The 14,549-nt window shown below is 41.5% G+C and overlaps 1 protein-coding gene across 1 annotated transcript in view; it reads left to right on the top strand.

The window, feature by feature from the left end:
• DDX58 (DEAD (Asp-Glu-Ala-Asp) box polypeptide 58) overlaps positions 1-14,094 on the top strand; it is a gene marked incomplete at its 5' end in the record, with an annotated part of 15,646 nt that extends 1,552 nt beyond the window's left edge. Inside the window, 12 exons of the mRNA XM_010137818.1 lie at positions 530-683; positions 1,549-1,807; positions 2,554-2,716; positions 3,124-3,225; positions 5,246-5,403; positions 5,696-5,831; positions 6,456-6,604; positions 7,840-7,930; positions 8,612-8,782; positions 10,237-10,388; positions 12,743-12,889; positions 13,795-14,094. Coding sequence (XP_010136120.1) covers positions 530-683; positions 1,549-1,807; positions 2,554-2,716; positions 3,124-3,225; positions 5,246-5,403; positions 5,696-5,831; positions 6,456-6,604; positions 7,840-7,930; positions 8,612-8,782; positions 10,237-10,388; positions 12,743-12,889; positions 13,795-14,094 — 1,982 coding nt within the window. The remainder of the gene's footprint in view (positions 1-529; positions 684-1,548; positions 1,808-2,553; positions 2,717-3,123; positions 3,226-5,245; positions 5,404-5,695; positions 5,832-6,455; positions 6,605-7,839; positions 7,931-8,611; positions 8,783-10,236; positions 10,389-12,742; positions 12,890-13,794) is intronic.
• Positions 14,095-14,549: the final 455 nt, after the last annotated feature.

The following is a 14,549-nucleotide window of genomic DNA, read 5'->3' on the forward strand; positions in this document are numbered from 1 at the left end:
GAGAGATCAGTCAGCTCTTTCTCTCCACTTGTGCTTTGCATGTTGCTGGCCTGATTCTCCTCTGGGCCCTGGAGACACAGGTGGGGTAGCAGAGGCAGAGACACAGGAGAGCTTTGGGTGGCCTGCACTGTGATTCTTGAATGCTGAGGAAAATAAATGTGAGAGGAGCAAGGCTGCATGGGAAAGTATGCAAGCTGAAAGTGCCTGGTGCCTGTGCCGTAACCTGATTTAATATGGGAGAACACGCTAAGAACAGAAATAGACTCGGTGATTTCAACAAACTCAAATAAAACTGTGAATGGATTTTCCTTCCCAGTGTCTGCTACACAGTCTTTACAGACTAAGAACGTGAGAGAAAAAGGGACGATTACTCCCCTGAGTAAGCAATAAGCATGTGTTCAAGTCTGTCCCCAGAGAGTCTGGAAGTGTAACTGCCCTCTTGTCAGCTCCCAGTCACTGCAGGACATCCAGATGAGACAAGTACAGTCCTTCATACAAGTGCTTTGCCTTTTATGTTCTTTGTTTAAAGGAACTGGAAAAACTTTCGTGGCACTTATGATTTGTGAACACCATTTCCAAAACACACCCTCAGGACAGAAGGCGAAAGTTGTCTTTTTTGCAACCAAAGTGCCCGTGTACGAACAGCAGAAAAATGTATTTAAGCAGCATTTTGAAAGAAGTGGGTAAGTGTAATTCTGTGTGGTGGCTTCCTCCATAGAAAATAAATTGCCCTTTAGATCAGCTTGGCTAGGGCAAAATGTAGTGTGTTTACTGGTGACAAGAGTGTTTGGCATTAACATAAGGATGATACCCAGTGATAAAAATGGCAAGTTACCATGGAAGAACTTGTCTAGAGGTCTGAAGTCTTTCAGAATCTAAGCACTGGCTGTGCAGCAGCTTTGGAAATGGCCGTAGTATACCTGGAAAGGGGTGAAGTGTGCTCTCTCTTGAGACTCCTTTCAGCCCTGCTTCCAAAGACAAGGCAGTTCCAGGCAGCAGCAGTGGGATTCCTCTTGTTCTCAAATGGCAGAGTCTCTCTTTCGTTTCCAAATGGAAGGGCCCAAACTTCTTTGTTTTTTCAACCTCTAGTCAGAAAATGACAGTCCACCTCTCAGATGGGACTGAAAATTTCTTAGGGGAGTATTGACAACCTATAGCTTCTGCTTTTGAAGGAAGTGATTACTGAATCCTTATAGCTATGGGAAAATGAGGCTGCTGGACAATTAAAGAGACCTGTGCTGCCAGATGTAAACAGAAAAGGGATGAAGGGCAGGATCTCCAAATGCAGCTTACGTGTGCAGTTTAAATGTAAAAATTCATCACCCCTCAAATCTAATAGATTTTAGTTAATTGGAGTTGAAAGTCTGGTTGTTTACCCTCAACAGTATTTTTCTCAGCCTCTGTGGGTCAAAATGCTGGCCTCAACAATTTGAAATTTTGAACTTAGTCTCTATCCTTCAGGCTTGCTGTAAAGTCCATTCTTCTAACATTTTTTTTGCCCCACAAGACATCCTTTTTCATACCCTGTCTTCTGCCTCTCCTTCCTAGATACTCTGTTCAAGGAATTAGTGGTGAAACAGTTGCAAATGTCTCTGTAGAAAAGGTCATACAAGACAGTGACATCATTGTGCTAACACCCCAGATTCTTGTGAACACCATTGAGCAAGGGATCCTTAGCTCCCTCTCCATCTTCACTCTGATGATATTTGATGAGTGCCACAACACTACGGGCAACCACCCTTACAATGTGTTAATGACCAGATACCTGGAAGAAAAATTTGACTCCTGCGCAAACCAGCTGCCTCAGGTAAGACCCAGCCTGTTAGTGGTGGAAACATTAAAGAAAAATGTTTTGCAGCGCAGTCAGCAAATCCTGAAGTCTTGTTTTCTGTGTTAATCCAGTTCAAACTCCCATTTAACAATGGCTGCAAATTGAAATGGGAGCATCTGGAACGGTTTTCCCCTCTTCTCGGACTCTTCCAGACTGTTTTCCCATGTTACAGGTTCACTGCAACTGTCAAGAAGGGCTGATCAGGCATGACAGAGACCAGAGTATGTGAGACCAAACAGGGTTGCTGGGCTGGGAAGAAACCATGTGCCCCAGCACTTAGCAATCTCCTTGTCACCTCTCTGTTGTTGTCATCTGCAAGACTAAAATGGGGCCACTGCCTCTGCTGGCAGGAGGTTTTGGTCCAGCTGAGAAACCATTTCCTCTGAGTGAATGTGGAGGACAGTTCTGGTTTGGATTTGCTGTTTCTGGGTATGATGAGCACTGACAAATACAGCTGGTCATGGTTTTAAGTGGGTGGGTAATTTATTTTCGGTTTGAATACTCTAAGCTTGAATACCCTGGAGAGAGCATGAGTGGAGGCAAGGTCTGGCTCTCAGGATTTAGTCCTCGCACTCACGTTTACTTCAGCTGCTTGTTTTGTTTCCTTGTTTTTGAAGACAGTGACAACTTGACAGTTGGTAACAGCATTTCCTGAGGTTTTTTTCATGTGACAAAGGAGCAACCACTTCTATTTGTGTGGATGTGTGTGTGTGTGTGTTCAGATTGTAGGTTTAACTGCTTCAGTTGGAGTTGGTAGTGCCAAGACCGTCAGGGAAACAGTGGAGCACATCTGTACCCTCTGCTCCTACCTTGATATACAGACCATATCCACGGTCAGAGTGAACAAAGAGGAGCTGCAGAGATTTCGAAACAAGCCAGAAACATGTAAGCACACTACTTTTTATCCTCCCATGAGATGCAAAGTGCCATAATTAAGGCAGCTATCCAAGTCCCCTGTGGTCAGGTGAAGTTAAAAGCTTAAAACTAGACTGGAGCTTTGCTCCCTGCTATCTTGTAAGTAGTTTAAGCATGCACTTTGTTGTTGCCCTGCAGCAAGGCAGTGCCCATTTGGGCAAATTTTCTCTTTGTTGAGATCCACAATCTCTGGTTTTTATTCAGTTCTGCCAGTGAGGATTGGGGGCTGTTTCTTTCTGTGAAACTGTAATGCTCATTAACAATAAACATCATTATAATCTCATAGAGCACCATATGTAGCATTCTCCTAGACAAGAATTTGTTCTGTACCACTGTTTTACTTATTCAAGCCACTGACTTCCATTTCCTGTCCCTAGATGTCAGATGGGTTAAGATGCGAGTTCAGAATCCCTTTGCAGACGTTATCTCAGGTCTGATGTCCGAAACACAGGAGTTGATGAGGAAGATTTTCTCAGTGGGTAAGATACTGTAAAATGCCTGTAACTGGGATTCAGTCTTTGATTACATCAGAGCTAATCCTCATGGCAGCTAGAACAGTCCCTCTTTTTCCACTTCCCTTCTCCTATTTACTAAATAAGAGAATACAGGTAGAAGAGTCAGCTGTGCTCCTGTTACACATGATTAGTTTGGTAATCCTAAATATTTTTCCTTGGATTTCAACCTGTGTTTCATGCAGCTAAGGATGGTGTGCTTCTGCCACTGTCAAAACTATTCAAAGGGCTTGCTATCAGAATGCAGTGAGCTGTATTTCATTGATGAGATACCTGTATGTTCTTAAGCATTTCTCCCAATGATTCATACCTAAATCTGTCTCTGTTAAGGAAAACAAGAAGGGTTTCAGTTGTGGTGTTATTCTGAATGTCGTAATTTCTTTTTTTCAGCAAAAGTTTACTTTCATTCTTGTTGCTCTGACACCTCATATTTTCTCTGGCCTGGGTTAGTTATTTCTGGTCTGACTTTTTCTGGTCAGCATTTTGTCCTCTTTATACCTCTGGGAACTCCTATTTCCACTGTTTACCAAGTCTCCATTATTTCCTATTGAAAAGCATTTAAGATAATTTTTCAGAGAAGGAACATGAACACCACCAAAGAGGGGATGTGGGGCTGCCTAGGAAAGGAAATGCTCTTCCATAGGCTTCCAGCCTCAGGAGCTTCACTGGTGTGAAGGTTTGCAGAGATGGAGGTGCTTGGCTGTAAGAAGAGAAGGCATCTCATGGTCTTGTGACCCGATTCTGCAGCCCTTTAGAAATTAATTGATCTTTTCTGCTTTGGCAGAATTCCTAAGTGGTGTCCAGTATGTGGCTGCTTTTAAGGAGTTTGAGAGCTACAGGGGCTACAAAGCAGAGGCCCATGGGTGACTGTGGTCAGGGTCAGCCTTGGTCTATCGAGCTCTGAATTACAGGGCTGTGTGGGTGCTTAGACTGACTTTGCAAGCTGACTAGGGTGCCTTAAAGCTGTTTACATCGGTTCTATACTTTCTAGATTTCTCTCCCACTGCCACTTTTCAGATACTGGAAAGTGAACTATTTTCTGGGGCAGGAAGAGAGCATTAAAACCCCCCACCAAACAAAAAAACCAAAAAACTTCACCCAACCAAAAATCCCCCAAACAAACCCCAAACCCAAGAAACCCCAACAAAGAACGAGTACAGTGGGATTTTCAAACTGCATGCTAAATTACGCAAACACTCTGAAGCTTATTTCTGCATCACAGTTCCTCTTGCATGAATGCCATTGGCTTCCCTTCTGTTAACCCTCTGATTACTGATGTTTGGGAGGCACTCAGACAAAGTAATTATGTGACAAACAGGTACTGACTCGTTCTCCCTCCAGAAAAAGCCCTTGAATAATATGCCTTTAAGTACCATGGACCGTTTAGCAAACGAATACTTAACTATTGAGTAGCTAGTAATTCAAGGAGCCATGCACATGCAGTTTCGTCAATACTGTAGGCTTCTTAGAGGCTAAGAATGCTCTAATTTTATTACTAAAGACTCTGCAGATCTTCACTTGAACTATACTGGGTTAATTTTAGCCTAGCATGTGAGTATACTTTGAAACACAGGGAATGAGGAAGACAGAGCGAGACTCTTCTGAGATGGTTCCCAAAGGAAGGACAAGAGGCAGCAGGAACAAACAGAAATACTTAAAACAACAGGAAGAACTTTTTTGCTGTAAGGGTGGTTGAACACTGAAAGAGGTTGCCTAGAGAAGCTGTGGAGTCTCCAACCTTGGAAATACTCAAAATCCGTTTGGAAATGAACCTGAGCAAGCAGTTCTAGGTGGCACTGCTTTGAGCAGAGGTCGGACTAAAGTCCTGCACAGGAGTTCCTGCCTCAGTGATTCTATGATTGTATCATACAGTGTTCTGCATAGGCTTTTTAGACCTAATATTCATTAAAAATGTGTTATCTTCTAGTCAAGTGTTATTGGTTGTTACTCAGGATGAACAAATGTTTGTTTTCTCCTTCTTCAGTAGGTACTATGTCCCAAATAAAAAAGAATTATTTTGGAACACAACAATTTGAACACTGGATAGTTGCCACTCAGAAGAAATGCAGACTGTTGCAACTGGCAGATAAGGAGAAGGAGAGCAGCGTTTGTAGAGACCTTTTCATTTGCACTGAACACTTGCGAGTAAGTGTATATCATTTTTCATTCCATAGAGGTGGAGCCATCCTGGTCCTTCTGGTACAGGTGCATTCATCTAGGAGCAGCTTTTGAACCTAATAATTTTATTTGACACCAGCAAAAGCATAGCGTGTTAGAGCTGTCTTAAGATACTCGCTAAGGACAATACAAAGCTTCTGTTGTCTTGCAAATGGAAAAACAACACAAGTTCGTAATACTTAAGCTAGCTAAATAAAATTCACATTCATTCCCTGTCCCTTGGAAAATGAGGCTTAAACGTTTGTGTCTCTTTGAACAGAAATTCAATGATGCTCTCATCATCAGTGAAGATGCCCGCATTGAAGATGCTTTAGCCTACCTAACTGAATTTTTCACAAATGTCAAAAATGGACCATATACAGAGCTAGAGAAGCAACTGACAGCCAAATTTCAAGGTATTTCACACAGTATCTGTGACAGTTGCAGAGCAGAAGAGGGCTTATGGATGCCAGCAGCATTAGATAAGGCAACATACACCGCTCAGGGCAGTGCCTAACCTCCTCCTGACCACTGCTCCTGGATGAATCCAAAACTTCTGGGAAGAAGCAGGTGCCCCTTGTACCCTTCAGACTCAAAGTTAGAGGCTGCACTGTTCTCTAATTTCTGATTTAGAAGCAGTGTGAAATAAACCAGACTGTCATCTGGTGTGTTGCAGTTTTGACTGCAATTCTACATCACTGGGCTGTCTGCCCTCTAGTCTCAGTTGTTTCCTAAGAAGAAATAGCGCTGCTCTTTGAAACAACTGAGTTTATTTTCTTGCTATCTTTTGATGCACAGCATGTCATAGAGGTTCTTCAGTTAGTTTGCTACGCAATGTGAAAGATTCAGAATTTTTTTTTCTGGGGATTTTGTTGCATTTAATGAATAGCTTTTTTTGTTTGCATTTGAAAGAATGGTATAGAAAATAAAAATAGATGCTAAAGAGAATGTGGATGGCATTTGAAAGCAGATTTGGATAAGAATTCTGTTTTCTGCATTTAAGAAGGTAAATTATTCAAGACATTAATATTTTATTCCAGAGAAAGAACCAGAACTGACTGCCCTTTCACAAGATGAATCAAATGAGAATCCCAAGCTAGAAGAACTTGCTTGCATCCTGGATGAAGCATACCGCTATAACCCACAGACTCGCACTCTTCTCTTTGCTAAGACAAGAGCCTTAGTAGCTGTAAGACATTTCTTTTTAAAGCTCCTAAAATGGGAAATGAGAAAATATAATGCCTCCTGGAAATAGAAAATTATGCATGTATTTTATCTTCCTAAGAAAATATTTATCTTTCTATATCTTTCTAAGCGCTGATTCTCTGATACAAGATGAGGGGTTTTTTTGTTTTTCTAGCAAATACAGTACAGGAATATCCTTTCATCATTTCTTCTCGCTACATGTCGTAGTTGATCATTAAGCTGTGATATTTTTACTTTAGGTCTAAAGTCAGTTTTAAGAAGATGGGTTACAAGGTTTTTGGCTTTAATGTGGCAGTGTTATAAACCAGCAGGTCTGCTTTATTGCTGACTGCACATCAGGAGGTATTTATAGGTTTTCTGGAGGACTCCTGTGGGCCCAAATGAGGTCTGTGCCCTAGCATGTGTTCTTGATCAGGAAAAAGGAGAGACTTTGTGGAACAGATGCTCTCTGGACCCTGGTCTATTTCATACTTGCCTGGGGTTGAGAATCTAGGCTGGATGATCTTTTTTCTTCCTTCTAATAACTTCTTTCCAGGAAAAGTTCATGCTTGAAGTAGATGTGCTGCTAATCATTATCTTCAGTAGCTCTTAAACATTTGATGCTAGATATCTTAGTTTCTGGCTCTTGTAAACAGATCTATCAGCTGAGAGTCCCAGCCCCAGTTTTATACCTGAGTATAGACATGCTGGATGAATTGCAAGTGAGAAAAAAAATAAAGGCAGGCTAAAGTCCAAACTAACATGACCAAGCATCTGCTGGCAACTTTCCTTCATAGATGTAAAAGCCTACGGTAGCGTGGCTGAATTTTGCTTAGAGCATTTGAAGGTGCCACTTGCACTGTGCACAGAGAAAATGCAGTTTGTAAAGAGCAACTAATTTCCTTTGGATCCCAGAGGTGTAGTATTCAGTGATCTGTTGGTTTAGAAGAGGAAAAGGCATGCTTTCTAGCAGTGAAAGGCTGCTCAGTCTCTAGACAGCCTTTAAGTTGCAGGGGTGGGAAAAGAATAAGTCAGATATGGCATGGTTTGATCTGGCATCATGGCTGTGACCCTTCTTTCTCATTAATGGAGGTTCCCTCCTGATACACAAGTTCCACCTCTTTTTCTTCTTTTGGTTCTCGGAAGTATTAGTTGTCTAGGTAAAGCATGAGCTACATCTACCTATCTCAAACTAGCATTTCGTTTGGACAGGGATTAACTCCCTGATTTGCTTTCCAGGCTTTGAAGAAGTGGATAGAAGCAAACCCTCTACTTAGCCACATAAAGCCAGATATGTTGATGGGTCGTGGAAGAAAAGATCAAAAAACAGGTACGCAGGTTTGCTCTGAGGAATACCAGTTCCTCAACCTATGGTGGCTGTACTACTGAAATTATTCTACTCTTCCTGTGTTTGTATTCTGTGCTCTTAAACAGAGGAAGGTCATGCAAGTTTGCACTATACTTTCTTCCACATCAAGAAGACCTTTAACCAATCCTAAGGAGATGCTTTTTTTTCTGTCCAGAATCTTTGGTTAAAGCAGCAGTAACACTGTTAGTGACCCTTTGCTGCAGGATTCTTTTGCTAGTTCAAAAGAAGTTTAGAAACTGTTCACTATCATGACTTCTTGTGATTACTTCTAGGGGCATTTTTCTTATTCCTTTTACAGATCTCTCTCTTATGTTTGGTCACACAAAGACATTTTAAAGTAGAATGAAACCTACAGTCAAAATAAACTATGCATGGCTCAAGTTAACAGTTAGCTTGGGCTTAAAATAACTGTTACTTGGTTCTCTCTAACAAAGAAATGGTGTTTCCCAGGATGACAACATCTGTGGCACATCAACAGGAATTCCTGATCAGTAGGTATAGTACATAGCCAGCTGGATATGGAAATTTTTCCAGATCAGGAAGATATGCCCATTTTTAATCACTTAAGTTTGAGCAAATGTGGGTATGTCACTCAAGGAACTCTTCAGTGTTTTTTCCTGACACAGTTTCTTGGTGCTGTAGGTATGACACTTCCAATGCAGAAGGATATACTGGATGCATTCAAAACCAACCAAGACATCAGACTGCTAATTGCTACATCTGTTGCTGATGAAGGCATTGATATTTCTGAGTGCAACCTTGTTGTGCTCTATGAATACTTTGGTAATGTCACCAAAATGATCCAAGTCAGAGGTATGGAATTTCAGAGCTATTACTTTAGAAACTCTTTTTTGCCTGGAAATGGACATAAAGTGCTACTGAATGGCACTTGGGAACTACTATAGTAATATGTGCATATCTTGCTGTCATTCCTCTGTGCCTCTGAGTGACATCAGATGAAAGACGGGACCGGACATGACAAATTTGCTCACAGAACCGAGTCCTTGATGCTCCTTTTGCCATGCCTGCTATACAAGGTTATTGAACTGTTGAGGACTGATCCCACAAGTGGATAATTATACATATAAACAGATGTATTGCTAGAAGAACTGTAGTCAGAAGTAGCACAAATCATCCTGACTGTGACAATTCACAGAGGACTGATGCAATGGATGCCTTGGCTTCTGAAGACCTTCCCTTGCCCAGTAGCTCATTACCAACCCAACTACTCACAGGTACACAAGGCCTTTGCATGTGCAGGCCTCTAATATTAAAGAGCAAAAAACCACAGAAACTCTGTTTCTATGTTAGCTTGTCTGAAGAAATCTGTCAAGACCTCTGTCTTGTGCCTTGGCTATTTTGCATCCAGCCAGTAGAGGGGAATGAAGAGCCACACTAAATATTAGTTTCTGTTTAACATTCCTAAGTCTTAGTTCTTTCATGGGTGTACCTACAATATGCTACCACATCTCCCAAGTAGCTGACTTCATAATTTTGATGGGAAATGATGTCCATTGTGCTTAGTACTCTGCTTTCAGTGATTTTCTTATTTTTCTCTTACAATAAAATAACTGGCCCACAACTCACATTTATGGGTGAAAGGATGATGTTTATTCTTAACGAGCCATTAAAGATGAAAAAAAAAAAGATTGAATCAGTTCTAAACCACATAAAATCAAAAGCAAATGTGAACAGTTTTTCTAACTGCAATACTTCTAAACTGGTATGAGATCTGTAGTTCTTAGTTTGCCTATTCACAGTAGTGAAAAGCAGCGAGGCAGTAGGCATAGACAGGTGGAAGAGATAGTACTTGCTCCTTTTGTCTCTTGTCTTGCCAACACTGTATTTCCAGTTCCTCAGGTTTTTTTGTGATAGACTGTTTTTCTAATAGACACCAATTAGCAGGGCAGAAAACTAGTAAGACAGACTAAGCTGGGCTTTTCTTCTCTAGCTTTTTTTCCCCACAAGAACACAGTAATATGCTGAACAACAATGGAAGTGTCAAGCATACCCGAGCTTAACTGAGTCAGGCCTCAGAAGCAGGCAATACCTTACTGGCTGGGCATACCTGGAAAGGGGCATCTTGTTCTGGTTGGTGATTGAAGAAGAAAGATCTGAGAGAATACTCTCTATAAGTAGCATCACCTGAATCTGAACATGGGAAACAAAAGCAGCTACAAAGTCCTTAATATTCTTTCATGGCATAGGTGCTGCTTTTGCACATCTTGTTAAGAGTAACTAAAGAGGATAAATGTGTTGCTGTATAGGTCGTGGAAGGGCAAAAGACAGCAAGTGCATCATTGTGACAAGCAAAACAGAAGTTGTTGAGAATGAGAAACAAAACCGTTACAAGGAAGAAATGATGAACGAAGCAATTGAAGAGCTACAGAATTGGGATGAAACAAGATTTGCAAGGAAGGTCTGTACTTCTGTGGAATTTTCATACTCAAATCTACAGGCATAATCTATATCTGCCTTCATCTACAAGGGCTCTATGTAGGACCAAGTGATAACCTAAGGAAAGTGTTCACTGTATTTGTTCTCAGACCAAGGCTCAGTCAGCAGAGAGGGGATAGTGCGTACTGCTGGCTTGCAGAACGTCACCTCTAACAAACTTAGAACTTGAGGTAGAGCTCAAATAAACTTCTCAGCTTAGAAATTAAATACAAACTATTCTGTCCACTGGAAAAAAAGTATTGCTGGTTTCTGCCTGGGATAGTGGACAGGGAGATGGGAAACCATGCACAAGGTGGTAATATGCCCATTCATAGTCATGTTCAGAGGCACTTTGATTTTGCTGTAGGCCAGTACAAGTGCTTTTCAAGAGTTGATTGTTGGACTTGTTGATTTCAGAACAATGGTTTCTGGGAGATTTCAAAAAAACATTGCCAGGGACATCATTAAAGTATGACATTTGGCTTTGTACATGCCCTTCTGCAGATGACTTGTTTTGTACTGCCTACAGTACTGTTCATCTTTTCTTCAAGCAACATCTGGCACATGAGCAAGCTTAGTACAACACCTCAGCACTTTACATAAACCCTGTTGTGTGCTGTGCACTTACCAGGTCAAAAATCATCAGGAGGGTAGAAAGAAATGTTGAGAACTTCTGGTGCTGAAGAGACCTGCCAGAGGTGTCTTGGGCTAAGTCAGTGATGGACTTTTGGTCAGGCAGGTGTGTTCTGCGTGACACAGCAGACATGACTTCTCTGTGACCTCCTCACCTTCCCAGAATCCCTTGCACAATAGGTGCGAGGCTTTGCAGTGGAACTGAACAACGATAAGGACAGTGGTTCATCTAGCTCAGAGGTGTCACCAAGGTTAAATTGGTCTATGCCCTGCATCAAAACTCATGCTGTAAAGAAAAAAAGACAGGTCATTGTCATAAGAAACTCTACTGAGGTGAACAGAAAGCACAGGATGCTGGATCCACTTCCTAGGGAAGTCTGCTGTCTTCCTGGGGCATGGGTTAAAGATGTGTCAAGAAAACTTCCTGCCCTGGTAACAGCCCTTCGATCACTGTCCATTATTGATTTTTCAGGTAGGCAGTGATGATGTCATAAGTCCCAGGGCAATCAAGGGACACTTCAGGGCCTTGGGATGACTTGTAAGGGATCAGGAGCACAAGCAGTGTTCTTCTCTATCCTGTCAGTTGCAGGGAATCATAAGGAAAAGAAAAGCAAGAGCCAGCAGATCAGTACGTGGCTCCGAGCACAGTGTCACCAGCAGAATTTGGGGTTATGAGTCTTGTGGGGCTGTTTAGCCTGGAGAGAAGGAGGCTCAGGGGAGACTTTATCACTCTCTACAACTACATGAAAGGAGGTTGTAGCAAGGTGGGTGTTGGTCTGTTCTCCCAAATAACAAGTGATAGGATGAGCAGAAATGGCCTCACGTTGCAGCAGAGGAAGTTTAGGTTGGACATTAGGAAAATTTTCTTCACCAAAAGGGATGTAAAGCATTGGAACAGGCTGCGCAGGGAAGTGGTGGAGGTATTTAAAAGACTTGTAGATGTGGTGCTGACGGACATGGTTTAGTGGTGGATAGGCAGTGTTAGGTTTGCAGTTGGACTTGATGATCTTAAGGGCCTTTTCCAACCTAAACGATTGTGTGATTCTATCTTCCTAGACCTTTGTTAACAAATTTCCCAGATCCAGTGGCAGCCACTACAAATAAAAAGGCTTTGTACACAGTTTGCCATATACCTATGGATTTGCTGATCACCCCATGTTTCCAGGCAAGCTTTCAGGGACTGAGCTGTGCAACAAAGGATGTCCAAGGCTCCCTAGCCCTTGTGAAATGTTGTCTTCCACCTCTGAGGCTTGGTTTGGCAGAGGATTCTGCTTCTGCATGAGCTCCAGGTTCCCAGCTCCAGACCGTGGCTGCTGCCTCTTTCTCTGTCTGCAGTTTCTGTGGTCTCTAGAGCCTCGTTCCAAACTGTGAGCTTCCCAGAGCAGCAGCACTACTTCTGCTGCAGGGAGTCTCACCTGACTTAAGTCTTCACAAGGACTTAATAGCATTATGAACAAAGGGGCCATAGCAGGGAAGAGGGGAGTTAGGAATGGACACATAAATGCTGTCCATCATGAAGTCTTGTCCTAGTCTCACATTCTTAATGTTCTTCCTTCGGTTTGGGTTGCTAGGACAAGGCAGGCTTTGTTTGTTAGCTTTTAAATAATAGGTTCTTGGATGCTACATATCCTCTGTCATGTTTAGATAAACATAGATGCATCACTTAATTTCATAATCATATTGATTTTTCTTTTTTAATTAAAGATACGTGACCTGCAAATGAAGGAAAAAGTGCTACGAGATGCCAGGAAGAAAGAAATAAGGCATCAGGTAGTGGAAGGGAAAAAAAATCTTCTGTGTGGAAAATGCAAAGCATATGCCTGCAGTACAGATGACATCAGAGTTATAAAGGTGTGTGTCTGTATGGAAACCTACATCTGTGAACACCAGGAAATGGCACTGTTTGTCAGTGTGGAAGGTAGCTATTTTGTGCAAACTGGAGCAGAAGGAAATTCTGAGTGAAGCAGTAAACCACAGGACCAGCCATAACTACTTCCATACTGTCTTAAGATACCTAAAGCGCATCTCTGTCTGTTACTCCATTTTGTGCTGCTGGCTTATCATCAATACCTGTGCAAATAGATCCAAGAGTTCCAAAAACTCTTCAAGAAGAGTTTTTGCATAGTAGTGTGCAAATAAGCCCTCACAATATTTTAAATGATCCATACGAACTGAGTTCCATCATAATTCAGCCTATATATTTAATGGAAGTTGCACTTCCAGGAGGTTCTAGCGTTTTTACACTCCAGCTCAAAAATGCTTTCAAAATAAGTTGTTAATTTTTTAAATCTTTTATTCTATACATTATGAACAACAACTGTAACTCCTTTTCCTAACTCCTTTTTCTACTGCTCCAAAGTAATTTTATCACCCCTTATGGAAAGCGGGGTGATACATTTAAAATGAGTCAGAAGTAGGAGGCTCTCAAGTTCCCTGCTGTCCAGATGACTCTCTTAGTTTTATGCATAAAGTTCAAATACTGCAAGTGTGGTTTTTAGAGAAGTGAAGTTCAAATTTGTGTAAGCTGGTGCCTGGTGATATACAGTAATTCTGCTTTTGGTAAGCCCAGGCCTGGGCCTTTCTAGTACCTGGTATTTAATGAATGGGGAAAAAAAAGCAATGACCTAAGGAAGGTGAGCCTCCTGCACGACAGAAAGCACCTTATCAGGGACACGGTATTTGTGAGGGGAAGGGGAATGGCAGGAAAAAGGGGAGTGGTGTTTCAACTATCAATCACTTGTCATGTATTGTTCCAGGCTTCTCATCACACTGTCCTAGAAGATGCATTCAAGGAGCGTTACATAACAAAGCCTCACCGGAAACCAGTCCAGTTTGATTGTTTTGAGAAAAAAAGCAAGATGCATTGCCGAAATACTAATTGCCAACATGACTGGGGAATCATAGTGAAGTACAAGACATTTGATAATCTACCGGTGATCAAAATCAAAAGCTTTGTAGTAGAGAATGTTGAAACTGGGACACAAATGGATTTTCAGAAATGGAAAAATATTAATTTTTCTTTGAAGAATTTTGATGATGAAGAATCATCCAGATGAACTCAGCATTTTAATGCATGTATCACCCTACTGCACTATGCTGAAATAGGGGATGATCTATTCCCATGTATAAAAAAATTTGTGTTCTTTAAGTGATCTGATATGCTAAGCTCTTCATCAGCACCTGGCTAGACTAAAAAGGCTAGTATGGCCACTAAAAAAAACTTGCTACATAATTAGATGTTTCACTAGAAGTTTTAATGTAAGTACGGACAAACATGTGCCTAAACATCTAGATCTTAATCCTTGCTGCTATGAAGAAAAACAAACTCAAGTTGAATGACTAACCATCTAATTTTAGGTGACAGGCCACAACTTCAAGCATTTCTGTGTGAATCAATCTTCTTTGTTACCAGAAACTTCTGGTTGGATTGTACCTGCGTGCACACAACATGGCTTATGTGTACTGATGCTTTAAGCAGCCCTACAGCTATTTCTAAAGCTTTTTAAAAATT

The sequence above is a fragment of the Buceros rhinoceros genome, unplaced genomic scaffold, assembly GCF_000710305.1.
Source record: "Buceros rhinoceros silvestris isolate BGI_N320 unplaced genomic scaffold, ASM71030v1 scaffold41046, whole genome shotgun sequence".
Taxonomy (NCBI): domain Eukaryota; kingdom Metazoa; phylum Chordata; class Aves; order Bucerotiformes; family Bucerotidae; genus Buceros; species Buceros rhinoceros.